The sequence below is a fragment of the Anopheles cruzii genome, chromosome 3 (assembly GCF_943734635.1).
Source record: "Anopheles cruzii chromosome 3, idAnoCruzAS_RS32_06, whole genome shotgun sequence".
Taxonomy (NCBI): Eukaryota; Metazoa; Arthropoda; class Insecta; order Diptera; family Culicidae; genus Anopheles; species Anopheles cruzii.
Window position 1 is genome coordinate 14,479,269 of NC_069145.1, and position 27,420 is coordinate 14,506,688.

At 51.9% G+C, this 27,420-nt stretch overlaps 7 protein-coding genes across 8 annotated transcripts; 1 reads left to right on the forward strand and 6 right to left on the reverse strand.

The window, feature by feature from the left end:
- Positions 1-155: 155 nt before the first annotated feature.
- On the reverse strand, positions 156-872 carry LOC128273873 (uncharacterized). The gene is made up of 2 exons (XM_053011934.1): positions 763-872; positions 156-682 (listed from the first exon to the last, which is right to left on the reverse strand). The coding sequence occupies exons 1-2, from the start codon at positions 821-823 to the stop codon at positions 336-338; spliced, it is 408 nt and encodes a 135-aa protein (XP_052867894.1). The 5' UTR covers positions 824-872; the 3' UTR covers positions 156-335.
- Positions 873-4,622: 3,750 nt separating this feature from the next.
- On the reverse strand, positions 4,623-5,125 carry LOC128274007 (uncharacterized). Its single transcript, XM_053012092.1, has 2 exons — positions 5,056-5,125; positions 4,623-4,957 (listed from the first exon to the last, which is right to left on the reverse strand). The coding sequence occupies exons 1-2, from the start codon at positions 5,123-5,125 to the stop codon at positions 4,623-4,625; spliced, it is 405 nt and encodes a 134-aa protein (XP_052868052.1).
- A 3,434-nt stretch (positions 5,126-8,559) lies between these two features.
- Positions 8,560-9,850, reverse strand: LOC128273196 (uncharacterized). The gene is made up of 2 exons (XM_053011125.1): positions 9,646-9,850; positions 8,560-9,568 (listed from the first exon to the last, which is right to left on the reverse strand). The coding sequence occupies exons 1-2, from the start codon at positions 9,728-9,730 to the stop codon at positions 8,760-8,762; spliced, it is 894 nt and encodes a 297-aa protein (XP_052867085.1). The 5' UTR covers positions 9,731-9,850; the 3' UTR covers positions 8,560-8,759.
- A 798-nt stretch (positions 9,851-10,648) lies between these two features.
- LOC128269905 (uncharacterized) lies at positions 10,649-11,173 on the reverse strand. Its single transcript, XM_053007309.1, has one exon. It carries the CDS (start codon positions 11,171-11,173, stop codon positions 10,649-10,651), a length of 525 nt encoding a protein of 174 aa, XP_052863269.1.
- Positions 11,174-11,998: 825 nt separating this feature from the next.
- On the reverse strand, positions 11,999-13,267 carry LOC128271882 (uncharacterized transmembrane protein DDB_G0289901-like). Its single transcript, XM_053009557.1, has one exon. It carries the CDS (start codon positions 13,118-13,120, stop codon positions 12,089-12,091), a length of 1,032 nt encoding a protein of 343 aa, XP_052865517.1. The 5' UTR covers positions 13,121-13,267; the 3' UTR covers positions 11,999-12,088.
- A 2,813-nt stretch (positions 13,268-16,080) lies between these two features.
- LOC128271320 (glutamate--cysteine ligase) lies at positions 16,081-20,449 on the forward strand. The gene is made up of 5 exons (XM_053008787.1): positions 16,081-16,202; positions 17,402-17,749; positions 17,977-18,721; positions 18,805-19,563; positions 19,632-20,449. The coding sequence occupies exons 2-5, from the start codon at positions 17,488-17,490 to the stop codon at positions 19,798-19,800; spliced, it is 1,935 nt and encodes a 644-aa protein (XP_052864747.1). The 5' UTR covers positions 16,081-16,202; positions 17,402-17,487; the 3' UTR covers positions 19,801-20,449.
- Positions 20,450-20,658: 209 nt separating this feature from the next.
- Positions 20,659-27,214, reverse strand: LOC128269659 (kelch-like protein 5). Of its 2 annotated transcripts, none has more exons than XM_053007042.1 (6): positions 26,760-27,214; positions 25,009-25,069; positions 23,466-24,027; positions 22,588-23,406; positions 22,220-22,522; positions 20,659-21,426 (listed from the first exon to the last, which is right to left on the reverse strand). In XM_053007042.1, the coding sequence occupies exons 1-6, from the start codon at positions 26,929-26,931 to the stop codon at positions 21,355-21,357; spliced, it is 1,989 nt and encodes a 662-aa protein (XP_052863002.1). In that variant the 5' UTR covers positions 26,932-27,214; the 3' UTR covers positions 20,659-21,354. The 2 variants fall into 2 exon arrangements, with proteins under 2 accessions (XP_052863002.1, XP_052863001.1); XM_053007041.1 differs by having other exon boundaries at positions 22,199-22,522.
- Positions 27,215-27,420: the final 206 nt, after the last annotated feature.

Genomic DNA, 27,420 nt, shown 5'->3' on the forward strand with positions numbered 1-27,420 from the left:
GGGGGATCAAACTGTCTGCTGCAGGGTAAATTGTTAACAGAGCGAGTCCCTTTCTTGGGTGCACCATGTCAAGAACAACCAGATAGCCGGCCGGACTTGTACGAAGGCGTTGGGGTATAATTACGACGGCAAATTACATTTAACATTTTGTGTCTTTATTTTCCACTGCTCCTGTGCATTTATTTTCCATTGCACCTTAAACTGGTTTGCTGGCGTGATCGTAACGTAATCCTTAGCGTGTGGCCATTTGATGGGAGCGTCGAAAGAGCTTCATTCGACAGAAGTTAATACTCGTTCATCCTCGCAGTCACTGGCGCCGTTAGGCGGTGGACTGCTTATCCTCCGAAGGACTGAGAGCCGGCATTGGCGGCTGATCCGGAGAGACCACCACCGAAGCCACCTGGGAATCCGCCGCCCTGGGTGAACGACTGGCTACCGGCCGAGGCTGCCGAACCAGATAATCCACCGAATCCACCGTGACCACCGCCTCCCTGGGTGAAAGATTGGCTACCGGCCGAGGCTGCCGAACCAGAGAATCCTCCGAAGCCACCACCGTGCCCGGGGAAGCCTCCGTGTCCGAAGCCACCTCCCTGATTGAATGACTGTGCTCCAGCATTTGCTGCCGAACCGGAGGCACCGAATCCGCCGCCGTGGAGCTGACGAGTGACACGGCTTTCACCTTCTGTTGGCGAAGAGAAACATTTTACACAGTCAGTGGTCAGTCCAACATTTGGGGGAGTTACGAGCCCGGCAGCAACGTACCCTGCATTGGAGCACAGCTCACGGCCGCCACCAAAGCCACCAGACAGATGAAGTACTTCATTTTTGGTAAGTGCAAAAGTCACACAACTTCGGTTAGGGAGTTCTAGAACGAGACTGATAGCTTAGACGGTGGCTCGGTTCGATTTTATACTACGGTGCCCATCGTGCATCATCCACAGGCCATCAGAGAATCCTGAACCCTCCGCTTATCAGCTTCGCTGGTAGTAGTTGGCCAATGTTTATGGCTAGCGATAATGTTGGGGATGAAAATCAAAGCAACGGTCCATCGCAAAAGTGGAAGAGTGGAGCAGTCCTTCCAGTTTTGTTGGATTTCCCCCCAGGAAATGGAACATTTCTCTCCGCACGGGCTTCCCCCAGAAACCGGACAGCATAAATTTTTGCTGGTGCACGTGATCAATACACATTCATGGTTCATAATATCCAAAGTAGTTTTCTTTGGTTTCTTTGAATAAAAATACCCGACGCCGTCACATCTGTCGATTGTTGACTGTTATACGAAATATTAGTACCACGGGCATTATCAATTTGTTTCTCTACTTTTCTCTAAAAGCATAGCATTACGAAAAATAAAAGAGCTTAAATCGGCAATTTTTTTGAGTTGCATAATTTATTTTGAATAAAGTACAGTTCCGTTATCATTATGGTGTTTGTCCAGTTCTTACCAGATTCGACTGTTTGGGTTAAACAGCTGATAGTGCCCAAAAAGATTGCCCAAAACAAGTAACCATCGGTCCGAAAGTAAACAGACCCGGCCAAATTCACAGTGCGACAATCGTGTTTCGAAACTGAGACAACACGCAAGGAAATACGTTTAAACTTTATATCATTCAAACTATTGCCGTCAAAAACTTCTGGGTCGCATAGGAAGTTTTCAGCGAAGCGAAAGACAACGACTGTGAGTGATAAGGTCAAGTACGCTACAAAAAACTGAAACGACTTTACTCGAACATTCTAGGGACATCTAACGGCAATAAAGAAACAATTTTTCTAACCAAGGGGTAAATTTGGACAAAACAAAGGCATTGTGACAAAAATATACACTTCTGACGACTGGTTAACACGATGTTTTCTCGATCTGGTTGATTGGTGCCCTATAATGATGTTCCCAAAAATCGGACCTCCTTAAGAGCTTCAACGTGCCTGAAACGCACAGCCGAAGTACTTGTAGCCGAAGTACCGAAACATGCTTGCCGCACTATGGTAGCAAAATGAGGCCAACGAGCGCAACGGGGTCTGCGCGAAAGGACACACCAACGGCTGACGAGGCGAGCTAATTGCAAAGACCAGGACCAGCGGGATGGCTCTGGAGGGTCGCCAGTCGGGGGTTCACTTTTAGGATCTTTGCGCAATCTCCATTCTTCCGATACGCCGATCATCATCTACCATGATCATCAACATCGCTTGGTGTGGAGGCTGCGGGCTGTGAGTCAGCACGAAGTACCCTGTACAGGGGGAGTGCAGGGGCTGCCAGGGCGATGCAATCCACTTTTCCATCCATCCCCAGCACCGCGATCCGATCTTCGAACGAAGCGCTAAGCCCGTGATCCCGCGCCAATTCCTGGACGCTCAAACCGTGACCTCGCAGAAACGGCGAGCATGATCCGGGCAGCGATAATCAGCGGCGGTTCCTCTGTGGCGATGATTGATGGACCCAATTCTTCAACTCAAGATCACGGCCGCGAATTTGCTACGGAACCGCGGATAAGCTTCGAGTTTGGGATTAAGGAGCCGAGCCAACGAGAGCCCTTTGTGCCAACCGCTATCAACGGCGATTCTGCTGTCCGCTGCGGTCATTCTGATGGCCGGCAGACACCTTCGGCCGATCACTGGAACGTGTGGCTGTCACGTGAAACGGGGGAAAGACCCTTTTTTGCGTCTTTGAACCACTCCTATACCAGTTTTGCGTAAGAGGGATTAATTTTAGCAATCCGTGCTATGTGAGGATCGGTTCGAAGATTGATTTTTTGATAGGCTTTGCATTGATAGGCAAACTTAAGTTCTCAACGGTTCTTTGTTGACATCCGAACACGATTTGCCCACCGTCTGCGTGATTGGAGTCGTATTTAAGATAGCTGGGGGCCGAGATCTGGAGAGTTGACCGTTCGGTTGACCCTTGTATCATCTAACTTCAAACACATCAAAACTTCCAACCCAGCATTTCGACCGGCTGCCTATTATATGGTGTCTATTTAATCTTCTCTTGCTGCTCGTGCTCAGAAAGTTGCAAATAATGGTGCTCGGTACAGAAACATGAAAAACAACATGTCTCAATCAGACATCATTTAACTTTAACGAAATGTGCGCACTTGCTACTTCTTATAGCAAGAACTTCCCTAAAGTGTAGTAAGAATCTACCAGAAAGAATATATAGAGCGATCTTGCTATGTTGCTTCGGTCAGCGACGGCCTTTCGAGCGAATGGTTATCGGACAGGCTCATCTAAAATAATGGTTCCCGACCTAGAAGCCAACGTTTTACTACGGCGATGCGCCAGGGTTTTCCCAGCACTCGGACTGCGAACAGGTTTCCATGCTCAACGTGAGGCTTTTCCCGTCCCGAAACCAGTCCGCCGTTTGCCTTGCGCCATTGAAGCGGTATAGGATCAATTTCATCTTTGTTTCTTTTCCTCTTTTATGTTTATGCTATGAAGAGCCAGAGGCACTCAAGTCGATTCGATTGTTGATCTCTGGGCACAAAGATTAGCTCATCGCGATGGTCCTCATTTAGCAATCATTCACTCGATCGCCGGATTTTGCGCATTTTACGCCAGCGCAACCTTGAGTATTGTGGTAGGTCGCAAATTCGTCGACTTATTCGCCGACAAACGATCCCTTCCGGGATGAGGGCACCTATTGGTGGGCATTTTGTGATGCGCGTATCTTCGTGGGGTTTGAAACAATATCTTCAGTGCGTTTCAGGCTAAACACATGCTCATAATAATCATAATCTAGCTATTACGTGTATTATTGTAAATAAACATTTTTGTATTGGTCAGACTTTAGTGTGTTTTATTGTTTTGTCCAGCGGTCAGACAGAACATCAACGGGTTCTGCATCGTTCACCGTTCACCGAGTTATGGCGCTAGCTCTGGTCGTAAACTGAAGGTCACCGAGTCGAGTTGACACCCATAAAAGACTTCAACGCCTCCCCACAGGTAGCTGGCGACGAAACCCGAATCGCTCCGAGCCAGACATCGAGCCAGACATCGAGCCAGACATTGCCCTTGCGCGATCCCACCGGTGTTATCCCCTTTTCGGACGAGAGACGATTTCGTGCTCCACTCGTTATACGGAAAGTTGACATATTTATTATCGATTGTTTCGAACACAGTATCACCAACGATTGGGGTTGCTTCTCCTCGAGAGCGAGAAGATCAAGTAAAAAAAAAGGCTTTTAAAAAATAACACGTAAGCGGGCGGAATAATTTTACCGTATCACAATCGACCACCCGTTGCTGCTGCCGCCCGTTGCTCCTGCGTCCGCGGTCGTCGCGGACGGTGCTGGATGGCCATACAGGTGAATCACTCCTCCTCTGACTGGCTGACACCGGACACCGGACAACGAACCGCGACGGAGGTCAGGCCAGTGTCATGAGTGCCATCGGAATGTGATGCTTCCGTTTTGTGTTTTGCGCGTGTCTGTCGTGCGTGTGTGTATTTTGTACAGACTACCGATTTCTAGAACGTAATCCGGACCGTCAGTCAAAGCGTGAGGCCACCGAATCATATCGAATCCGATTCCCCATCCGGCGTAGTTGTCATCGTCGTCGTCGTCGTCATCGTCGTGGTTGCAGCACACTAAATGATGATGTTGTTGTTGTGGCTGCTCTAGGTGGTGCGTTTAACCGCTGAAGGACTGGGCTCCGGCGTTGGCGGCCGAACCAGAGAATCCACCGAATCCGGGGAAGCCACCAGCACCACCAGAGAACGACTGCGCTCCGGCCGATGCAGCAGATCCGGAGAGACCACCGCCAAAGCCACCGGGGAATCCGCCGCCCTGGGTGAACGACTGCGAGGCAGCGTTAGCAGCCGATCCGGAGAATCCACCTCCGAAGCCACCGGGGAAGCCACCGCCCTGGTTGAAGGACTGCGCTCCTGCGTTGGCCGCGCTACCGCCGAACTGTGGCGAGCGAGCTACTCGCACTACCGGAGCATCGACCGGAACCAGGTAGGCAACTGTGAATCGAGTTCGGAAAAGGGATGTTGAAATCTGGAACCCACTTCGCTCCGGGCGGACTACACCCGGTCCCGCTGCCGCTGCTAGGGACACTCACTTTGGTACGGTGCACTGTTGGCAACGGCCAGGACTGCGGCCAGGACGAGGGCACAAACCATGGATTTCATCTTGAGGGAGCTGGCAACACTGCACACTGTACACACAAAACAAAAAATGGCCGAACGGTAGGCGGATGCTGTCTGTAGAGCTGGCGCTGGACGAATAATATCGCAGCACCGGTGGACAGATGGCTTTATATATCGGGCGACTAACTGTCGCCGACCGTCGCCACATTATCACATTATGCGACACATCGTGGCACGCCGCTCCACCGACTCACCACCACCCCTCCACCCGAAGGGCCTTCGACGCGCTGTTTGGGTGAGGTTCGTCGGGGCGGGAGGTTCGCCGAGACCAGTTTTCCAGACCCAGCCAGCCAGCCAGCCAGCAGCCGGACGACATCCGACCCACACATCTAAAGTCCGCCGAAGCCGAAGAAGATCACCGCAGCCGCGCTGGTGGTGGTAATGTTGGAGGCACTCTGCATTTCGTTCGCACGATCGGGGCACGTCGGGCGCCGTGCAGGTCCGGAGTCGCTGAAGACCAACATCCGAAGCGCCCGCCCTGTCAAAACCTGTGCCGCTGGAGAGGTTAGGTCACGCCGATCGTGGATCTCGTGTGTACCTTTGTGATCATCGTCTCCCGATGGCGTAGTGTGGGTGACCGGCCATTAGTGGCGGCCCGCGGTTCCGGCGCTAAAAGTACGTCTTCGGTGCAAATTCACTTATCAGCCAGTCTCGCTCTCGCCGCGTTCTATTTGTTTTGCTTTTATTTGGGAGATGTTTTGTGCGTCCATAACCGGCTTTCGGATTACCTTTCGAGTAAGCCACTGCCACTGAGTCGGGCGATTAATGCTCGGTCGGAAACCTGCTCGAAGCCTCCACCCTTACGGGTCCTCTCCTGGACGCTGTGTCACCAAACGAGACAGCCTGGCCGCGATAACGACCCAGCTTCACCATAGGAACTGCCTGGCTGGTTGGCTGGCCGGGACACGAGGGTATGCAAATACCGAACACGATTTGTATCGAAAGTTTTGGGGGTTTTACTTCGATTCGATGGATTTTGTATCCAGGTTTGTTTTTATTGTGCGTGTTTTCCCGAGCTAAAGTCGACGGCCTGTGGGCTAGTTTATTCCGGTTTGCCTTTTACCCTTTTCGATTTCGGCGATTGGTTCGGATGGACAGAATTTGGGGAGAAAGCTGCTGCTGCTGCTGCGTTGGGCCATGGTTACTGTGCGCGCCATCGGATCGGTGTTTAATTGCACTTTGCGACGATTGTATAACGAAAAAAGCTGTGAAAGTGTAAGTTTTTGCAAAGCCATAAATCGATCTAACCGGTAACCTGATGTAGGAAGTACTCTCTGCTCTGATCTAGCCTGATCTCTACGGTCTACTCGGATTTATTTTTCCCCTGTTATATCCTCCTGGCTTGATGGACAATTTAGGAAACCTTAACCGGTATCGGTACTAATGCTTAACTAGAGATTGGGAATTGGGGAATTGTTCCAAAGAGAGGCGTTTCTTTGGCACAAAAATGTTCAATCAATTGAAAAGAAACTTTTCCTTAATTTACCAATAAATGTCTGTAGGTTGATGGAAAATAGTACAACTTTATGGTAAGAAACACCAACAAAGGACCCTTTTTCGAATGTTCCTGGCATGGCTGAATCGAACATTGTTTCTGGACCCTGTGACGTCTAAGTAATGCTCGTGTTTGCAAGAAAACTTACAACTATTGCTTAGCCTTCGCTTAACATATTCATTCAATAGTTCCTTCGACCGACCCCCAGTTAAACCGGAGAGGACGTGGTAGTTCAAAACTACTGTAAATATTTAAGAACGTCTTCCAACGGCGACCTCCGATGGTGGAGAATCTTTGAACCTATGGTATATTGGAACAACAAGGTGGAGGACACCGAGGACCACGGGCCAAACATCGCCCCACTGAGCGCTGATATTGTTTTGGGCCGAAGGCCGTCTCCCAGGGACTGTGGCTGGTCAAATTTGAATCGCGATGTGTGTAAAACGTAACTCATGGTGCGGCACGTAAATATGGCGGCCGGCTCAAGGTTGTCGTGGCCCAAACACGGCACTATCGCGACTTCGGTTACGCTCGGAGAAGATCGTGTGATTTATTGGTAGCGCACATTCTTGGGGCTGCGGGTTCCGGTGTTCGAGCCCGAACCTTGGATGCCGAAGCATGGCTCCGTTCTTGACGGCACAGCAGACGGTGGCTTGTGTGAGACCGGCAAACGACCATATTTTGGGATATTCATCAGTGCATGTGCCCCAAACCTGTTCGGCCCGGAAGTAAACCTTTTGTGGGAGAAAGGATTGCGACCGACGGCAGAAGTTTCGTGCATTTGAAATGATATTAGAAGCAGCGTGGAGCAGAATTTTGAACATCCTGCGGCCGGGTTGCCTTGTGTGTCTGGCGTGACAAAGCAAACCACAGGGTCAGTCACAGCCGCTGAATCGCTGCACACAAAAAAAAACCGGTCCGCGGTGAATTTTCATCAAGAAAATCAACAATTTTGTGCGGGAAGTCCCGGGGTGCCGGTTCCGGTGAGCGTTCGGCATTTGCTTTGTGCGATGTGTGCCGTTTTGGTCCAATTCATTGTACCTTTCAGGCAGATAATAAGCAGAGCAAACAGTGCCAGTCGATCGGGAACGACTCCCCAGATTGGTTGGGGATTTCCGGGCATTGAGGTGTAAAAAAGAATCGTCTGCGGTACACTTGAGCTACGCTACTTCGCGGAAAGACGCTGTGAAAGCACCCCGAGGAAGGAGCTACAATATATTTCAATTAATCGCCTCCTACGATCCTCTTCTGGATCTACGATCTACGGTGCGTCCGATGATTCTAAGGGAGCTCTTGTTTGCTCTCATCGACGATCGATCCGGATACCGGTTCTGCGGGCTTGGGGTGCCGTTTCAGCGTGGCCCGCTGGGCTTGTGTGGATCTTCAGGCGGTCGGTGTGCGTGGATTTTTTGCACAAATAAAATCGTAGTTCTTCCTTTTTTCAGCACACATCTTAAACGCGAATGTAAACCGGTTCCCGGGCACCATTCGGACGCCGCCTTGCGCCACGCACTGCCTAGTTTGTGTTGTTTTGAATATATTGTTTTCCTTATGAGTGTTAATGTTTTTTGTTTTCATTTTTTGCTTTACGTTGACCGTGGCCCGTTCGCCGAAGATCATCAGTTCACGTAACTGAGCAGGCGTTGAGAGCGTATGGATTTTATTCCGATTTACAATTTCTGAATTTTTATCAGCCGCGCCATGGACGCGCCATCTTTTGATTGGATTAGAACTAGGTTGATCGAATTAATACGTAATTTGTTGGATTTTATTAGTTTTGGCTATTCGAATACACGATTCATATTATAAAAGCATTGAGGGATTACGAGAGCGATGTTACGCGTGCGAATGCTTCGTCGATAAAACACACTTTGGCCGGCGATCGGTTAGTTTGAATTTCTGTATTAAATATTTAATGTTCGCACAAAATTTGATACAAGAAGTATTTGTACGCTGTGCGAAAAGTTTACAAAACAATCAACAGAGAATGTCTACTCTTTATTGTTTCTGTTTTCGGCGATCCGATCACCCTTCGGTGCAGTAGTTGAATGTGAGATAAAATTAATCGACGATAACTCCTAAGATGGGACCTTCCTTAATGGCGAATGGCGAGTGAAGGCTTCAGTAGTGGTGCTTGTAGACGCTGGTCTGGACCGATCCACCGTGACCACCGTTGCTGGTAGAGGACACACTGGATCCGACAGATACACCGTTGCCTGCACTGCCGTACCCACCGCCATAGCCACCGCCATAGCCACCATTTCCTCCACCGAACCGGGAGGCCGAAGCAAAGCTTCCTCCGTTGGGACCGAACGAGCTGACGGTGCCTCCGCCGTTACCAGTCGATGCGTAGTACGTGGAACCGCCGTGTCCATCGGAAGACCCTCCAAATCTGTTGGCGGAAGCGAACCCACCTCCGTTGCCACCACCAAAGCTAGAAACACTGACTCCTTGGCCCGATCCACCGAATCGGTTGCCGAAACCAACGCCTGCTCCGCCACCATAGTTTCCTGACTGTCCGTGAGGGATGAAGTTGGAGGTGGACCCTCCATTGCCGTAGTGGGACACCACGGTGCCCCCTTGGCCTAAACCATTGGTGCTACTGCTGACACTAACACCATGTACGCCGCCATGGCCACCATCGTTACCCCCGAAACGATTGTTGAAGGAGCTCACACCTCCTCCACCGGCTCCAGCGAAAGTTCCAGCCCCGGCAGCGACCCCAGACCCACCGTACCCATATCCGGTCTGGGAACACAAATCGGCGAACGGAAGAGGCGGGAGCTGTATGGCCGGGAACATGTTCGAGAAGAACTGATTCTGCTGCGCCTGCGTAGCGAATGCTTGCGCCTGGAAGCTGCGGCACGCCTGGTTCCAGGCATTCACCTGCGCCTGTGGGTACTGGTTGACGTTGAACGTGCTGTAAGCGGCTACCGGGGAGATAAGCAACGTTTGACAACCAATCACGCAACGGTCCTCCAGCGGCACAGCTACGGTAAGTCCTTACCGACATGATGGCCGAAAGCGATCACGAACGCCAGCACCACGTGTGACAACATTACGGCGGAACCGGAACCACCTGTGACGGTCATCGATCTAGCGAACTACACTGCTGGGTGCACACGTTGCGCCCAGGAAAACCACTTGATTCGGTTCGCGAACTTCCGAGCAGCAGAGTAACCCACGCGATGTGAGTCAATTACGCTCATTGCGCTCCGCTTTTAACCAACGCGATCCATCGAACGCGATCGGCTGGCCGATGTTCGTGTGTGCCGTTCTCCTACACTCCCAGCTTCCCTAGTGCGCAGCAGCATCCGAAGCATCAGGTCTCGCCATTCAACACACGTAGCGATCTCTACGAGCGAAGACCTTATCGGATTCGGACTCTCGCGTCGGACGACTCTGGCGGAAACCCGACGGGGGATTAAACAACAGACCAACAAAAAAAAACAGATACGACTGACAATCCACAGCCAAAGATCGGCACAGCGCGCAGAGTTTTATTTTTCCTGACATCCGTTCCTCGCCGGTGCCCGGCGAAGTCGACGTCAAGTCACGAGAACCGCAAGAACCGGACCCTGGTTCCTGGCAAGGAGACTTACGCACGAAATTGGCCACGGCACGATTGAATGAGAATTAAAAGTCACGGCACGGAAAGATTTTTTTTCCTGTCACCGTCCACCAGAGACAGGCAGCAGAGACTGTGTGCTCGGTTGGCGAGATGAGGTTTTATTTTTCAGCATCCGGCGCGAGAAATGAGGGTGCGAGAGATTAGTTCGAGGTTCGGGTTGTGTGACGGCGCCAAAAACAAACCCTAACCCCGCCGGGGGAGAAACCCCGCGATGGCAGTAGGATCGTCGTTGGCAAAACAAAACTTCTGAGGATGGAAAAAACTGACACGAAACAGCGATGCGGTATGCTGTCCACGATCGATCTTAATCGGGCACGTCGGGCGCTACACGGGGTGCGTACAGGCATGTGTGAGGTCATACCATGGTGCCACTTCCGGCTCAGCTTTTCCACACCCAGGCTTCGCTTTCGCTCCTCTTGACGGTGCCGTCGGCCGACTCGTCGGTGCTGATGCGCACCCCGAAGTTGTCGCCGGGCCCGTTGCCTATGTTCACCTCCGTACGGCGTCCTCCACCGGTCGACGAGGGTCCGCTTCCAGCGGCCATGCCATGACCGGAGGAGGTGCTTTGCGACTGAGCTCCAGCACCACTGGCACTACCGGTGTGGCCAGGACCGGGATGGCCGTGGTCACCCGATTGGCTAGAGCTTCCGGCAGCGCTCGATGCCGTCCCCATACCACCACCTCCGTGGCCCGGCTTGTGCTCGGTGTGTGCCGATCCGGCGCTATCGGTACCGACGAACCCGTGCGTTGGCTGCTGGTGGCCAACCGATTGCGAACTAGCACCGGCACCACTTCCTGCGCTGCTCCCGGAACCACCGAACGATCCGCTGCTCGAAAACGACTGGGAACCGGCCGACGATCCGGCACCGAACCCTCCTAGGCCCTGCGCGTGTCCCGGGTCCATCCCAGGGAACGCCATTCCCGGGCCCATCATCGGGAAACCGGGTTGGTACGGCTGTCCGAAAGGAAATCCTTGGCCGAATCCAAACCCTTGCCCGGGTGCTCCATTAAACCCGAATCCGGGTGGGAATCCACCGTAACCGGGATACCCAAAGCCTACTCCAGTGGGACCGCCAGCTCCAGCACTTGCTCCGGAGCCTGCTCCAGCACTAGATGCCGCTCCGGATGTACCACCCGTTGGACTGCTTCCGGCTAGTCCCAGCGCCAACAACATCGCACTAGCGAAAAGAAAGTTCATTTCAGACACACCACCAGCCTACGTATAACGTTCCAGGACCAATCTTCAACACCGACTGTGGCCTTCTTTTCCGAGCCTCTCACAATCTTTTTCCAAAATTGAGAAGCTCTCGACATGTCTTGCGTTATATGTTCTTGTACGCCATATCAGTGGGGGTTTAGCGTTCGGGGTTTTTCGGTTGTTGATAGTGCCCTACTGATCCGTAAACATCGTCCTGGAGCACCGTACCGATAAGCCCAAGGTTTGTGTTGCAAAACAAAACTAACCAGAGCGTCCCATGGGAGAGCCCCTTATCAGACGATGGGCATGGATTAGGTCACGTTAATTCACAACAATAGTAGACCGCAAATCTGACGTGAGGGATGCGATGTCGGATTCCAAGGCATTGCCGTCACACGGCATGCTGCGATCAGTGATGGAGACATTTGTTGGTTTCCCACCACTATGAAGTACTACGTTACGATTATTGCTTCATCTCAGCCAACCATCCAAAAGTCAGATAGAAAGTCCTTGTTGCCCATTTTAGTTTAGCATAGTATCTCTGTATGAATTTATTTAGTTCTTGAGCCATGCTCGGTGTCATGCATAGAGAATATATAAATATGAGCTTCGGAGCTACGCTTAATCCTTCCACACCCAGGCTTCGCTTGCGGTCTTCTTCACGGCACCATCCTCCGATTCGTTGGTGCTGACTCGGACTCCGTAGCCGTCCCCGGTGTGGTGTCCGGTCGAGTGATGACCCGGCGAGTGGCCGCCCTGGTGCACTCCATGGGGCAGTCCGTGGCCATGTTGGGTCGACTGCGATTGGGCCTGTGCGCCAGCCGCGCTGCCCCCCACATCATGACCATGGCCGTGAGCGGGTGCGGCCTGTTGCGAGTGTGATTGCGCTCCGGCCGAACTGCCCGTCTGCCCCTGATGACCGCCATGATGATGACCTTGGTGCGATTGCGATTGTGCTCCCGCTCCCGCCGCACTGCCACCGACCAGTCCGTGGTGTCCGTGCTCCTCTTGCCCCACCGAGTGGGACTGCGCGTTGGCGCCACTTCCCGAACCACCGTGGTGATGGTGATCGTGGCCGTGCTGCTGAAGGGTTTGGCTGCTCGACTGTGCTCCGGAGACGCTTCCGGTTTCACCGTACCCGTGCAGACCGTGCCCGTGCCCACCGTGCGAGGTAGATTGCGATCCGGCACTGCTACCGGCGCTACTACCGGTGCCACCACCGCCGTGGCCTGCGCCGTGGCTCATTGACTGGGACTGAGCATTGGAACCACTGGTGGAGTGACCGTCGTGCGCGGACGAGAACGAGCTCGAGAAGGACGAGCTGCTGCTGGAACTGCCCCCACCACCGTGCACCGGGAATACTGGATGACCACCGGCCTTACCGAACACGTCCGGACTCCAGCCGGGGCCGTGGTGTCCTCCGCCGGCGACCAGAGGCTGGTGTGACTGAAGACCCGGACCGAACGGCGCAAACTGGGGCAGCGCCGGGAAGCCGGCCCCAAAGGAGGAACTTCCTGCACTGCTGCCACTGCTGCTGCTGCTACCGCCTGCGCCACCGTGATGGGCGAGATCGGCCGGATAACCTTGCACCGTCAGCATCGCACCGACGGAGAGAAGCAAAACATTGCGCACGAGCCACCGCTGCACTTGCATTGCGCTGATGTTGTGGAGATCGCGTTCCGACTAAATAACGTGTTCCGCGGAAAGTGTACACAAACGACGACTTTGGTTGAAGATCGCACTTCGCTTCGACTACGCTGTGCTGGCCGTGATAGCGCTCTGACTAGACCGCTCTGGGGCATGTTCTAGGCTTTTATAGTGGATGCTTCTCGTTTCACCAACACAGCCGATAGGAGGTTTACATGAAGTCAATGCTTTCGCCGACGACGACGGCGCAACCGTTCCAGGGTAATTCCGAGTTCCCTTTTAATCGCGTTGGACTTGTCCTTCGCGTCAGCTGTCTGGCTCGGGTGAAGTATCAACGGGCACAGCGCGTCGCGGCGCTGGGAAAGCCCCGAAAAACGATCGATCTAGGCTGATCGATGCTCCGTCAAGCTGGTCTACCGGTTTCGGAACTTGTTTTGGTGTCACTGTCTGTCACCACCGGAACCGGTTCCACTTGGTGACGACCGCAGTGCACCGCGCGTCCGGTTGGGGGTCGGAAGCTCGCCTAACCTCCACCGGTGTTCATAGCCCTGGCACTGACTTCAGCTCACCTTCGAGAGAAGCAGGGCCCATAGGATGAGCTAAAACAGAGTTTCAGTCAGTAAAATGCTAGAGAATTTAAATGAAGTTCATTAAAATAGAGTGCTTTTTCCTATAAGGTATTCTAGTCACAGTGTATTAATAATAGCAGTGAAAGGTATACTGTGCAGTGACATGCGTTAGTTGATTTTTATTTTATTTTTCACAAAAATGACGTGAAGCTTGAGCTTCGTTTCAGGCAACTTGATGCAGTAGCGTTTGTGGTGTAATTTTTATGTCTCTCGGGTTGGGGTTACTGGCACCGTAGGAAACGAAGAACACCTCTGGCTGAACGACACTGAACGTCGGAGGAAGCTCTCGCACAGCCGGCTCATTATAGTTGTTTGCTGAAGGATGAAAAAAGATGGAGTCTTAGCCGTGATAGTAGAGAAACACCAAAGTACCGCTTTTATGGGTACATTGCCCTTACGGTTGAGATCGATTGAACCCTATTGCGTTCGCAACGGAGTGTTGTTTACGCACCTCTACGCATTCGATGGGGATTTCCAGTAGTAACGCCGAGAGCTAGTGTGACAACCAGGGCTAGGGTGAACATCGAGCTGAACTTTCCTAAGAGCATTTTGTTATAGCGCTAATGATGATCTCTGACTGGAGTAGAATCAACACTGAACTCGCCGAGTCTGGGAAACTGCACCAAACATTTGTTTTCTCGAAAAGCCGGTTATTTCATTCTCACGGTATCCAAAATTTTAAACAAACCAACCGTGAGTGGGGAGAGTCTCCCCGTTCTATCAATCGCTGTGCGAGAATTTGTAAACCAGTGCGCAGCGGAGGCCGGCAAGGGAAGAAACAATCAACAGGTCTAGAACACCATAACCGGTTTCTTAATCACCTCGCTAAACAATAATTTTTATTATTTCACGATACAATATATGAATATCAATATGCTTATGCAATATGCAATATGTTAAGCGAATGCTATTGATAATATAAAATGTAGAAATAAAATCTGTTAATTGTCTTACCAAACAGCAAATGGGACTGTTTAATTTTGTTTTGTAATGAACAAAATGAAGTCAAATCGGAACAGACTCAATAAACTCTTATTCAGTTACGAGAAAACAATAAAAAGAAAACGACTGTAGAAATTAAGCTGAATTAAAAACATTTAAAAGATCAGTTTCAAAGCTCCGTATTGCGTGCAATCGCGCTTGCGTTCAACATTTAGTATACTCGCGTGCAATGTAGTACCGTTCACACATTCAAACATTTTACATATCTCATTTATTTGATCGCGGTGCGCTAAGCTAAAACCTTGGTAAACGAACCTAAAGTTTGAGAAACCACAATTTCAGCATCGCACAACTAAATTAAGGTTACTTGTTGAATTGTTATCGAACTTTGCAGTCTTCTTGATCTGGCAGAAAACCCAAACAAAGTGGAGCTCGTTCACAGAGTAAACGCTTTTGATTTGGGAGTTGGTTCTTGTCTTGGCTTTTGACAGTCCTCTTTCCTTAATCTTTTTCTCCCTTATTTTTTTTTCTATTCTTTCTTTCGTGTGCGCGCCGGAGTGTGCATGTGGTTTTCGTGTTTGTTGTCTAGTGTTATCTCCCGTCCGTCCTTCGGCGCGCAGCGGGTTCCACCGTGAATTCGAGTCCGAAATTAATAGTGACATCACTATCGTGACTTGCGAGATTGTTTGCCGCAAGACTCTGCTCCTTTTCCATCGATCACTGCGATAACAAACCGTGCGTTCCAGAACATCCTCGCAGCGGCGCCGGAGGACTAGTGACGTAAGGCGCAGTGTCGGCGGAGGATAAACAAATAGAAAAAGACGAGATTCACCGGTTTCTAAAAAAAGGCCTCCGCACTAGGGCGAGTTCACACCGTACCGGAATTTCGTAACATTCCGTATTGCGTTCGTTAGGGATGAACATTAGAGCAGAACCCTAGCAGAACGGCTGCACTCCATCCAAGTGACCGTCGTGCGGCCAAAACCATTCAGCGCATTCGTCATCAATTACTTGCACTAATTTGGAGAGCGACCGATAGAGCGCTTTAAAAGTAACCCTGCGATGGACCGGCAGGCGTAGTCACTACTTTGCGTTTGCACGATCCGGAGGATACCTAGGGGAACACCAGGAGCGCTGAAAGGCGTGCAATCCACCGGAGCGACCCCCCTTCATCGGCGTCTTTCCGCGCGGTGCAGTGACACAGGGCAGATAACGGATAACGGTAGCCGCGACGGTTTTAACGCCACGACCCGCGTCGGCTAGTGTTAGTATTTAGTGGACCGTCGTGCAGAACGGAAGCGTGTTTCGGTCGGGACGCGTTCAACGAAGTAACGCCTCAAAGATTGATTACTAAGCAGTTTAGTTTTGCTTATCTTTGCATCCCGATTGAAAGCGGTGGTAAAACCATTAATGGTGTAAACAGATTGAAAGCAAAGCCAGTCGTACGTCCGGGCGGCCAATAACGCCCTTTTGCCAGCGATTGTACAGTGTTCCGGTGTGGTTCCTAGTGTTGCTTTGTAAGTTTTTGTTCGACAGATTATAGTAATGTTGGTAGTTTTAGCACAGTTAGGTTGCGATGGTAACTGTTATGGAAAGTGAAAACATTTAGTAACACATCGCCAATGAATTACTCGACCCCACTCGGTTGGTGGCTTCCAGTAGTGACCTTTGCGTGCATGTGGTGCGATCATATGCTTTAGTTGCTCGGTTCGAACGGATGCCGGGTTCGTGTCGGAGCGTGTGCCAATGGCGGGATTGCGTAACCCTGTTGTTGCCTGAAGGTCGCAAAAGCATCAGTTTGGAATGCAATTGACCCGCCAACTGAGATGTTCTGCGCTACATCAGCGTCGTCTCATAAGTGTAATTCAACGGTTTTGTGGATCGATTTCGCAATCGTTTGTCTTATTCAAAAAAGACTCGTCACAGTGACTGCTCTTGAGCCAAATGATTTATCTGAGCAGGAACAGCAGGCAGCACCAGAGGAGAGAACTTGAAAATTGTCATGTCACGATTTCTCCACCGTACATACACCAGCAACCAGAGCGAGAGACCAGCACCGCACGGCGTGTAACCCTGGGCAACCGATTGCGGACATATTTCTTGAATGTTTTCTTAACAACCCCACAACACACACCGCACACTCACGAACAGCGTGCAACTGGTTGCTTTGCTTGAGGGAACCAATTGTTGCGCACCGCACGCGAAACAGTCAAGCACGGACTACTTTAAAGCACCGAAGTCGTTAGAGCATGATGGAATGATTCCGTTAATTGGTAAAAGATTCACTATTGCTAAGAAATGATAAAAATGCTACAACTCAATTCACTCAAGTGCCGATAAGAAGGGGAAAAGGACCGGTTATGTGGTTCGATAAATTCCAAGTTAAATAGAGGAGTGATTACCCACCGGTCGGCCAGGGGCGTGCGTTGAACTCTGGTGTTAAATTCTAACCTCCGGCGACTGACGATCCAGCTTACGACAGAACCCCGTGATAAGAACGAAATCTTGCAAGTGTGTGCGCCCCGATCCCGGATTGCTAAGTTTGAAGAAATTCTGTGAAATTAAAACGATTATCGTAGTAGCCTACGGTGATAAGAGGGAACACCGTTTCGAGCCGAATCAAAATGGAGTTTTTTTGAAACGTTTTAATTGCGTTTAAATTTCGTCTTTTTAATGATGTTCTTTTCTTTCTCCTGCTACGATTACGGCCTCACAGACCGTGTTCATCGCGTTCCCTGATAGCCCTTGTCGAGGCACGGTTGTCTCTTTTCACGAACGCCTCGTGCACACGCGCCCATCCCGATGGGTTTGCTCAGCGAAGGAAGTCCCCTGTCGTGGGACGAAACGAAGGCGCTGGCGCAGCATGTCCGCGAGCACGGCATCGAGCAGTTTATCAATCTGTTCGCGCGGCTTAAGGACCGCCAGGGCGATGTGCTGAAGTGGGGCGACGAGGTTGAGTACATTATCGTGCGCTTCGATGACGAGAAACGCCGGGTTCAAGTGTCCCTCCGGGCGCAAGATATTCTGGCGCAACTGAACGAAAAAGAAGCGGCCGATCCCCAAGGTAAGTGCGCCGGGAGGGGGGCGACAGATTGTGACAAAAAGTCGTTATCGAAACACGTGACTCACGTGTCGCGGGCGTGCTGCCCCGTTAGGGGTGGCGTCCGCCGTAAAAATGGAGATAAAAACGACACGTCCAGTGGGCCCGGGTTTCATCTCCGTATCGCGTAGCAGATCCCCATCGATCACGTTGTGTGTCTGTAACTTCCTGCGTTTGTTTAACTTCCGCAGGTGTGAAGTCGCTGTGGCGCCCGGAATACGGTGCGTACATGATCGAGGGAACGCCTGGCAAGCCGTACGGGGGGCTGTTAGCCCACTTCAACGTGGTGGAAGCAAACATGCGCTACCGGCGCATGGAGGTGGCCGCCCTGCTGCCGGACAACGAGATGGTCATGTCGATCACCAGCTTTCCGCGCCTCGGTTGTCCGGGCTTCACGTTTCCGCTGGCCGTACCGACACCGGACGATGAGGCGTGTGCAGCGCGTTCCAACTTTTTCCCCGACGAAGCCATCTTCCCGGGGCACCCGCGGTTCAAGACGCTCACGCGCAACATTCGCCAGCGGCGCGGTGAGAAGGTATCGATCGATCTACCGATCTTTCCCGACCGCAATACGAAAACGCCGGTCGAGGGAAGCATCCCGGCGAAGCCGAACCACGTGCACATGGATGCGATGGGCTTCGGGATGGGGTGCTGCTGTCTGCAGCTCACGTTCCAGGCGTGCAACATTAGCGAAGCACGCACCCTCTACGATCAGCTGACTCCGATGTGTCCGATAATGCTCGCCCTCACGGCCGCCAGCCCCGTGTACCGGGGGCTTCTGACCGATGTGGACTGCCGGTGGAACGTGATATCGGCTTCGGTCGATTGCCGAACGGCGGAGGAACGGGGCGAAGCGCCGCTGAAGAACGATCGCTTCCGGATCTACAAATCGCGCTACGATTCCATCGATTCGTACCTCTCACCGGCTGGTGAAAAGTGAGCGACCCTTGGTTCGGATGGCGCTGCGCGAAATGCGAACTCCACTAATTCTCCCCTCTGTCGTTCCTCCCCCCTGGCAGATACAACGATGTGCCTTTGGTGTTGGATGAAGCACTCTACAAGCGGCTCCGCGAGGGCGACATTGATCATCTGCTGGCGCAGCACATTGCGCACCTCTTCATCCGCGATTCGGTGTCGCTGTTTAGCGAGAAGGTGCACCAGAACGATCGCGAGGATACCGATCACTTCGAGAACATTCAGTCGACCAACTGGCAGACGATGCGCTTCAAGCCACCGCCACCCAACTCACCGATCGGCTGGCGGGTCGAGTTCCGTCCGTGCGAAGCGCAGCTGACCGACTTCGAGAATGCGGCGATCGTGTGCTTCGTCGTGCTGCTGACGCGTGTCATACTCTCGTACCAGCTCGATTTCCTCATTCCGATCAGCAAGGTGGACGAAAATATGCAAACCTCGCAGAAGCGGGGCGCCGTGCTGACGGAGAAGTTTTGGTTCAAGAAAAACATTACCGCCCTCGGGGGAACGGCGGCCGCCGCAACGGACGGTTCCAGCGTTCCAGCAGCACCGCAGCTCCAGAATGGGGTCGACGCTGGCGATGACGAGTATGAGCTGATGACGATCGATCAGATCATCAGCGGAAAGGGCACGTTCCCGGGGCTGGTGCCACTGATCAACAGCTACCTCGGCTCGATGGATGTGGATGCCGATACGCACTGCACCATCCAGCAGTACCTGAAGCTGATACAGAAGCGTGCCTCCGGCGAGCTAATGACCACCGCCAGCTGGATCCGGCAACAGGTCGTCACGCACCCGGAGTACAAGTGAGTGCAGCGTGGTTTCCGAAGGTGCAAACATTTGAGTGCCTAATGTCGGTGTCTTCCCATTGCAGAAATGATTCCGTCGTCGGTGAGGGCATTTGCTACGATTTGTTGCGCAAAGCGAGGGACATTCAGGACGGTGTGGTCGCCTGCCCGGAACTGCTCGGCAACAATATCAGCTCGAAAACCACCGACAGCATTCCGGTTGCCATCGAGAAACACCTCACGAAGCACTGTTAGAGGGGCCGGCCGGCGGGCCGATATGGGGGCCAAAGCATTCATTCAACCTCTCGTACGCACAGAGGTCGTCCTGGCTCGAGTTCCGTGTTAAAGTGATCGAGGGATCCGGCAGCAACGGGCATGTCGTTCCGAAAACGATGCGGGTAGTACGGGCTGAAGAGCCCACTTATGAGCGATGGCCGGCCGAGGTGGCTTCGTCATAAATGCATTTTTCACTTAGTTGGGCTCATTTTTGCCCGGTATGTGTTACTTGTACATGTTTGCGATGTCATTTATAAAGGAAAGCGGTATCCGGCAGCCGTACTTGTTTTCCATCTGTTTTAGCTAGTTTGTAATAAGTTTTGCTCGTTAAGTTTTTTTGTCCGGAGAAGCAACCGGAGTTCCGATCGGTTCTTTGACGTGTTTTGTATGCGCTCCACAGAAATGAATTATTCAGCAAAAGCGTTAAGTTCTGTTGGTAAAATGCAGGCTTAATGCCGATATTTCTGTTTTTACAAGTAGTGCACGTTTGAAAGGCGGACCAGGGGCGTGCTGAAGAGCACCGACCAGCACATTCTAACTGTTGTATGGCGGCTTACTCGGCCGATCTTGCTCGCACTCACTTACCAGGGAATCCGGGACACGCAGCATGCAAAAGCAAACCATTGTTATACACAAATATATTCAGATTTATATTAGAGATCAACGCCCGAATTGCGTTGCAAAGATGCTTCACTGTACGGAAACCTTAAGGTAAAGAAAGGTAAGCGATCCTCTTCATTCGAACCCGTCGTTGAATATCGGAACATCCGAAACAGAAGAAAGTCCCACCGTGTAGCGTACCGCGCACTTATGATACACACTTAGAAAATCGTTTGCCATTTATTTTCCTCTTTCCCGCTCTTACAGACTATTTCACGTGTTGACGTGTCTACATTTTGTTTTGATTTGCGTTTTCAGAAACGGAATAATTGGCATCAAAAATTCGTCCACTCTCGTTACGCGCATATAGCAAAAATATCTCCGTGGTTTGAGTGGGTTGATCGGTGTGAAGGCCGCGTTTCTACAATTCAATTGACCACCGTGCGGCAAGCTGGCAGGATCTGGATCTATCTATCGGACAGCTCGATCGCGATCGACCCGCTGTTTGGGACGAGTTGCTAAAACCGAAGAAAACCTAGTTCTTGAAAAGCGTAGCATTTGTTTAGGGGCGGGTTTGGTCGATCGCGCGACCGCGCAGTGCTTTAGGCTAGTGAACTGTAGGCAAAAATCTTTGGCTTCTCTTTGATTTCCCTGCTCGTGCTCCGTAGGCCGTCACATCTACCGGGGAGCGCTTCTCTACATCACTTTTGTCTTGCTTTTATGTTTCCTTTTTTTAATATAGCTTAATCTTCAGCGCACGTGATCGGAACGTAGTATAAAAAGCTAAAATCACAGACTGTCAAATAAGATTGAAAATTTAGAGAAATTCAAAGGACTTTTCTTGTTTAATCTTCGTTCCCGCTGCCGTCTGCTGGTGGTGCATGCGTTCCGTCTCGCTTCGTTTCGGCCGATCCCCTCGTCGACGATCCAGCCTTACACATAATAATCACAGATGCGAAAGTGTCTGCGATAGTAGTAGTTGTTGGTGGTGGAACTGCGCCAGCCCTACGGTTGGTTGCGATACGATCCAGGGTGTCGGGTGTAGATTGTCGCGAGATTGGGCAAGAGGAAAGAACGAAACAGGAAAAAGATAAGATCAAACGAAAGAAAACAACAGAAAACACATCCGTGAGTACTGGGTCTTGATCGATCACGGGTGATCGGGCATCACGATCGTGACGATGTAAGTCTATTCGAGTAAGGAGGTTACTTTGGATGCGCGTGGATGCAAGCAAACCTTTCTAGTACTTCATGAACACACACTGCGGGGCCATTAGGAAAGCAGATCGCTTGGATGGGGAAAATGATCCTCGCTTGCGATCCGAAAAAAGGAAAAACGGGAATGTATCGAAGATTTTCTTTAGTTTCATGCACGGATCCCGGACGCGCCCGACGAAGGCAGCATTCGGGGGAGCACCAATGCGAGTGAAATCTGATTAGCATCCTGAGACTCTGGGGCATACGGTGAGCATGCGATCAACCACTGACTCCCTCCTTCATCACTCGAGCAGCTCACGCAAGCACACTGAATCACACGCAAACAGAACACAAAATACTGAAAAGCAGCTTAAATTATAGCGCTGGAATGCTGCGAATCACTTGGAATGTCCTCCGGAAGCAGCCTTTCATGGTTGCGTTTTAGCTGCTCACAAACAAGCTAACGGAAGAGGAGGGAACACAACGGGGTGGGAAGGAACTGGAGCTGGAAGCGGCACACGCAACGCAAGCAGCACGCAAAGCGCAGAGCACTCCGAGCAGGGTTGGGGTGGTACTAAACCGTAGTGCTGTTGTTGTGAGCACCGGCGGCCGCAAGGCTCGCACTGGAAGACGCAGGAACGGCAAGGGCGGTGCTCGACGGACCCGGACCCGACCCACTGGCGACTGGCGGTGGGGCCGCAGTGAAGCTGTTCGGGATGGCCACGACACACGCGCCGGCCCGATTGTAGACGACCGAGTCGATCTGGGTCCACTCGTTCGTTTCCGGGTCGTACTGCTCAACGATCTTCAGGTAGCGATTGCCGTCGTAGCCACCGACGGCGATCAACCAGTCACCCAACACGCACGCACCGATCGCATCCCGTCCGATGCTCAGCGAGGCGATCTGAAAGAAAGGCGATCGCCCATGTATCACACTGCGTCGAATGGACTGTGGCCCACGCGTCTTACCAGCGTCCACGTGTCAGTGGTCGGATCGTACTGTTCGACGGATTCCGTCCGGCAGACGGCTGGGTTACTGGCCGGACAATCGTGGCCACCGAGTGCGTACAGAAACCCATTCAGCACGCCAACTCCGACGCCACCGCGCCGTTTGTTCATCGGAGCCCGCATCGTCCACTTGTTGGTGTGCGGATCGTAACATTCGACCGTTCGGTGGCACGAGCTTCCGTCGCGGCCACCGACCACGTACAGGCGCCCACCAAGGACGGCCACTCCGGCGGTCGATCGCATGGCCGTCATCGGGGCCACGTAGCTCCAGGTGCGCGCGGACGGGTCCCAGCGTTCGACCGTATTCAGGTAGCTCCAACCGTCGTGACCGCCGACGGCGTACAGTGGACCCTCCAGGAACGCCACCCCGAGACCGTGACGGGGCGTACCCATCGGCGGCACGTTCGGGCTCCAGGCCATCGTGACCAGGTCGAAGCTTTCGACCGTGTTGAGCGTCTTGAGCCCGTCGCGCCCACCGACGATGATCAGACGATCGTCAAGCACGGCCACCCCGAACTGAAGGCGGCGCGTCGGCATACTCTTCAGCATCGTCCACTTATCCAACCGCGGATCGTAGCTCTCGATGCTGATGGCCCCCTTGTGACCGTCCATACCTCCGACCGCCAACAATCGGCCCATGGTGGACTTTCGGGGCCGTGTCCGTGCGGTCGATATCAGCGAGCGACGGCCCGGAATCAGGTGCCACTTAAACGCCTCCATCACCAGCTGCTGGCATTCGTTCGCCCCTTCGCAGAGGCTTTCGACGTGGTCCACTATAAACTGAAAAAGAAGTCGTATTAGAATTGCGCGATCAACGGCGCGTTACGCGGGCCACTTACCGATGGTTGCAACAGTGGCAGCTTAATCAAACCCAGCAGCTCCGGGATGTGGCGTTTGCGCGCCTCTGGATCGTACTGTATCCAAGCCATGAGCGCATGGAACACTTCCTGCTCGTTCGGTACGTTCAGGTCATCGCTCCGCAGCAGGTTGGCCAGTTGGGTTACGTCGAGCATGAAGAACTCCTGGTTCTTCCACACCTGCTGAAAGTGTTGGCAGGTGTAGGCCGTGGCCAGCTTCAATAGGTCGGTGCATCCCTGCTGCTCGGCGAACAGCGAGAACCCGAGACAGTTGGACGGATGTAATTGACGCGCGAGAAAGTTGCAGCACGCCGTGACGATCGTGCTGAGCTGCAGAAGGCACGCGGTGGCCAGCAACGTTTCGACCGTGTCCTCCCGGATCTCGATCGCACCGGTGTAGCAGTACTGGACGAGCGAGTTCAGCGCATCACCGGACACCTCCTGCAGTGTGATCTCCTCCTGCTGGCTCTCGCGCAGCTGCCCGGTGAACATGGCGCTGAAGTAGGCCGAAGATGCCGACAGCACCAGTCGGTGGGCGGGAATTCTATACCGGAGAGAGACGCATAAAACATATGATTAAATGCTTTCCAAACAAGCAGTAAAAACAAGTTGCCAAACAATTTCGCATCCCAAATCGTCGGAATTATTGGCCACTCATCAGTTTTATTGCCCATTCATTATCCGAGTTTCGTGATGACAAAGTCAGCGATCCGGCACGAACAAATACCATAAACATCGATCGCCAGCCTATTGAATATTTACGACAGTGGCCTGTAAAACAAAGCATTAACGCTCTGACGGATGTTATTGCTTTGTCAACACATTTACGTAACGAGATTCCGTCTTTAAGTCGCGTTCTTGTACTTTTTGTTTGTGCAGTTAACAGACAGAAAACGCAATCGTCACAGGATGAAAGAAAGCACTTATTTGTCGCAGCGCCTCTAGCGTTTTGCTGGTCGTTGCAGGGCCCAGTGCGGCGTCCGGGTCAAGTGCAACCTCTAATAGACGATAACTGTTGTCCCGTTCGCCACCCGGCGGCAGTAGAAATCCTAACGCCCCGAACCATTTGCACGCCGAGCGAGTGAGCGAACGGGTAAGCGATAAATTAATTTAATTTAGCTCGTTTCATCGTTTATGAACCATCAGCGGGGACGGAAGTCTGGGTTGGACGTCGCGCGGTGCGTGCCTGTAGACACCGACGTCTTCTCACCGACAGACACCGTAGACTTTCTTCTTCGGTTGCGCATTTCTTATTTTAATGCTCGTTCGCGGAAGAGGAACGGTTCCGCGCAGTTCGCACGCTTGCCGTCGCCATTCGTCAGCCAGGGCTTGTTGTTGAGGTTTTGTTTATAAACACACGAAGAAAAGCCGCCTTTCAATGCCGCCCCGGCTGGCTGCCGGTTGGGAAAGGTTAAGATCGACCGGATGAGATGATCTTGAGGCACTCTCTGGAGAGTTCGCGCAGGGATACACTTTGAGTCCACACGGAAGAAACATCTGCGCTGCAAAACGGGACGGAACTTACCGTCGACCATCGACGCCAGCGATCAGCACCACATCGCACAGCTTCTCGCTCTGGAGGTAATCTGTAAATAGACATTTTCGAAACGGGATTAATATGGGAGGCAATTCAGTCGTTTTGGTGCGTTTGCTTTTTAGCCAAAGAAACGTGCACGGCGAGTGACATGTGCCGGGACGGGACTCGTGCAGCCACCGCGAGCGGCAATCAACGCACCAACAAAACACGACGTTCGCGTATTATAATTAGTAATTAGAATTTCTTCGTTCTTCGGGTTTCCCGGCACCCAGGACGACCGGGGCCTGAGTGTTCGCCATCGACAAAGGCGTCTCGTTGTTTACGGTCCCCATGAAGGGTTCTGCCGCCAGCGATCGCGGGTCAGCGCACCATTTCCCGCCGATGAGGAAAATGGCAAACGGCGGAGGATAATGACACCCTGGAAGGTTTCCGTTGTCTTTGTCTCCGGTGTGGAATCCCTGTTGGCGTGTTCATTTTTATTGCGCTGGTAAACGTTGTTTAGCTTAACGAACAACGACGGTGTGAGTGATTGGAAAAAGATGTTTTACTGTTGACCGTCAAACGCCTTTTGTACTTAATTGAACCCAGAATTTAAACCACGTGTCACTGCAAAATATTAAGTTAGTCATTAGGGCACAATCAAGTGTCGCCTTTGTACGAGAGAATATGTTTGTGTAGAATGGATAGAATAAATACACGCACTCCGTCCGCCAATTAAATATTGATCCCGGCGCGCTGGTAGTAGGTGTGAAACGAGTAATGTGCCAAGTACCGACTTCACACATTTGAACGCCTCAAAGCAATGATTTGCCAACCTTGGTTTGGAATAATATTTGAACAACACAAACTACTGATTACTTTAAACAGTAATTAACTGAATCGGTACGTTTAATTTCTTTGTCGATCGCCGACTCGAGTTCTTCGTGGGCATCCCCCAAACATTAACCAAACAGGTTTTCAGTTTTGGGTGGTTTAAGAGCACACATTCTGGTTTCGATGATCGATCGTTTTTAATGATCGTGTCTTGGTATGCTTGGTTAACGATTTTAAGAAGTTTGTTTCGTTTTTCCCACAGTTTCCATAGTAACCGCTGATGGCTTTTGCTCTCGGCAATGAATATTATTCCAGTGTAGTGCTATTTATTGGTAAACTAATTTTATAAAGACCTATTTGAAAAACAAAAAAAATCGATTACAGTAATATGAGGTAAAGAAACATTCTATTTTCCTCACATTTTCAACCACTTAACAACCTTAATGGTAATTTCAAAATCCCTATTGTAGGTCGCTCGACACCTATTAGCTGCCCGTCGATCGTGCGTTTGCCAGCAGACAGCGGCCCACTTTCCGGACCACCAATAAATCTGCACAACGAGTTCGAGCACCGGTGATCGATGACTCAACCACGATCTTCGTCGCTTGTTGCGGACCACGCTTCGAACGTGGTGCAACAATTAGGCAACCGCGGGCGCGCCAACAATAAGCTCGCTTCGCTTACTTCCTTACTTCTCTCGAAACCGCGACCAACGCCAGATATGGTAGTGAAACCGAACCGAACCGAAGCGATCGTGCAAAGCAAAACCTGTGGCCCGCGATGACTGGACCCGGCCGTACGGTAGGGCAGACCTTGAACCTGTACATCGTCGGATCCCATCGGCCGTCCGTTGACCCGAAGGAGAGCAGAGGGACAGGTTCTTTTGTTCCAGCTTTTCCTCGCTCACCCAGACCGGTGGCGCTTACCTTGCATGCGCTTCAGAACCAGATCGGAGTGACCGGGGCACCGGAAGTACTCGTCCTGGCTAACGGACGAGTTGAGGCTGGCCAGACTGAAGTGGCTTTCGTCCGTGGCGAGGCTGATGCGGGCGCTCGCAGTCGATGTGGGGCTTCCCTTGCAGGACATTTCGTTGCTCATTGCTCGGTCGTGGTTCGCTACGGGGGCTACACTACGGTTGCTGCGATTTTGTACTGTCCGTTCCGTTTCACTACCGTTTAAGACACAGGGCTTTTGATTCTGTTTTGTGAGCCGTTTTAACACATTTACTAAACCATCAGCAACAGTAACGCGGGGACACGGGCTGCATTTCGGAACGACAACCTTCGATGCTGTTGGTGAGGTTTTGTTGGTTTCCAACCACACTCATCCAAGGCTTGCTTCGAGATATCCGTACCGCCGGAAAGTCTTGTTACTCTTTGCTCAGTTCAAGCGAATGCGCTCCACAACACGGTGCGACGCCTTGTCGCTACCAAAGACAAACACAGACTAGCCTGGTGGCCGATCCTCGGAACGCTCGCTCACTACTTCTTCACAAGCTCACGGCCCGCGCGCTTCCGCTTCACGATGACACTGCAGCTACGGCGGAGGGTGCCGCATTCTAGGATTACCGGCGGGGGAGCAGCACTA

What these genes read in the sequence shown, in the direction of transcription:
- LOC128273196 (XM_053011125.1), bottom strand. Translation starts at nt 9,730, where the DNA reads ATGACCGTCACAGGTGGTTCCGGTTCCGCCGTAATGTTGTCACACGTG. An exon ending in CGCTTTCGGCCATCATGTCG is followed by an intron (nt 9,569 to 9,645) that starts GTAAGGACTTAC and finishes TCTCCCCGGTAG; the next exon opens with CCGCTTACAGCACGTTCAAC.
- LOC128274007 (XM_053012092.1), bottom strand. Translation starts at nt 5,125, where the DNA reads ATGAAATCCATGGTTTGTGCCCTCGTCCTGGCCGCAGTCCTGGCCGTT. An exon ending in CAACAGTGCACCGTACCAAA is followed by an intron (nt 4,958 to 5,055) that starts GTGAGTGTCCCT and finishes CTCGATTCACAG; the next exon opens with TTGCCTACCTGGTTCCGGTC.
- LOC128269905 (XM_053007309.1), bottom strand. Translation starts at nt 11,173, where the DNA reads ATGGACCCGGGACACGCGCAGGGCCTAGGAGGGTTCGGTGCCGGATCG.
- LOC128271882 (XM_053009557.1), bottom strand. Translation starts at nt 13,120, where the DNA reads ATGCAAGTGCAGCGGTGGCTCGTGCGCAATGTTTTGCTTCTCTCCGTC.
- LOC128273873 (XM_053011934.1), bottom strand. Translation starts at nt 823, where the DNA reads ATGAAGTACTTCATCTGTCTGGTGGCTTTGGTGGCGGCCGTGAGCTGT. An exon ending in GAGCTGTGCTCCAATGCAGG is followed by an intron (nt 683 to 762) that starts GTACGTTGCTGC and finishes CTTCGCCAACAG; the next exon opens with AAGGTGAAAGCCGTGTCACT.
- LOC128269659 (XM_053007041.1), bottom strand. Translation starts at nt 26,931, where the DNA reads ATGAGCAACGAAATGTCCTGCAAGGGAAGCCCCACATCGACTGCGAGC. An exon ending in CCACTGACACGTGGACGCTG is followed by an intron (nt 22,523 to 22,587) that starts GTAAGACGCGTG and finishes CCTTTCTTTCAG; the next exon opens with ATCGCCTCGCTGAGCATCGG. An exon ending in CTCACAACAACAGCACTACG is followed by an intron (nt 21,427 to 22,198) that starts GTTTAGTACCAC and finishes AACCAACCGTAG; the next exon opens with GGCTGGCGCAGTTCCACCAC.
- LOC128271320 (XM_053008787.1), top strand. Translation starts at nt 17,488, where the DNA reads ATGGGTTTGCTCAGCGAAGGAAGTCCCCTGTCGTGGGACGAAACGAAG. An exon ending in AGAAGCGGCCGATCCCCAAG is followed by an intron (nt 17,750 to 17,976) that starts GTAAGTGCGCCG and finishes TAACTTCCGCAG; the next exon opens with GTGTGAAGTCGCTGTGGCGC. An exon ending in GTCACGCACCCGGAGTACAA is followed by an intron (nt 19,564 to 19,631) that starts GTGAGTGCAGCG and finishes TTCCCATTGCAG; the next exon opens with AAATGATTCCGTCGTCGGTG.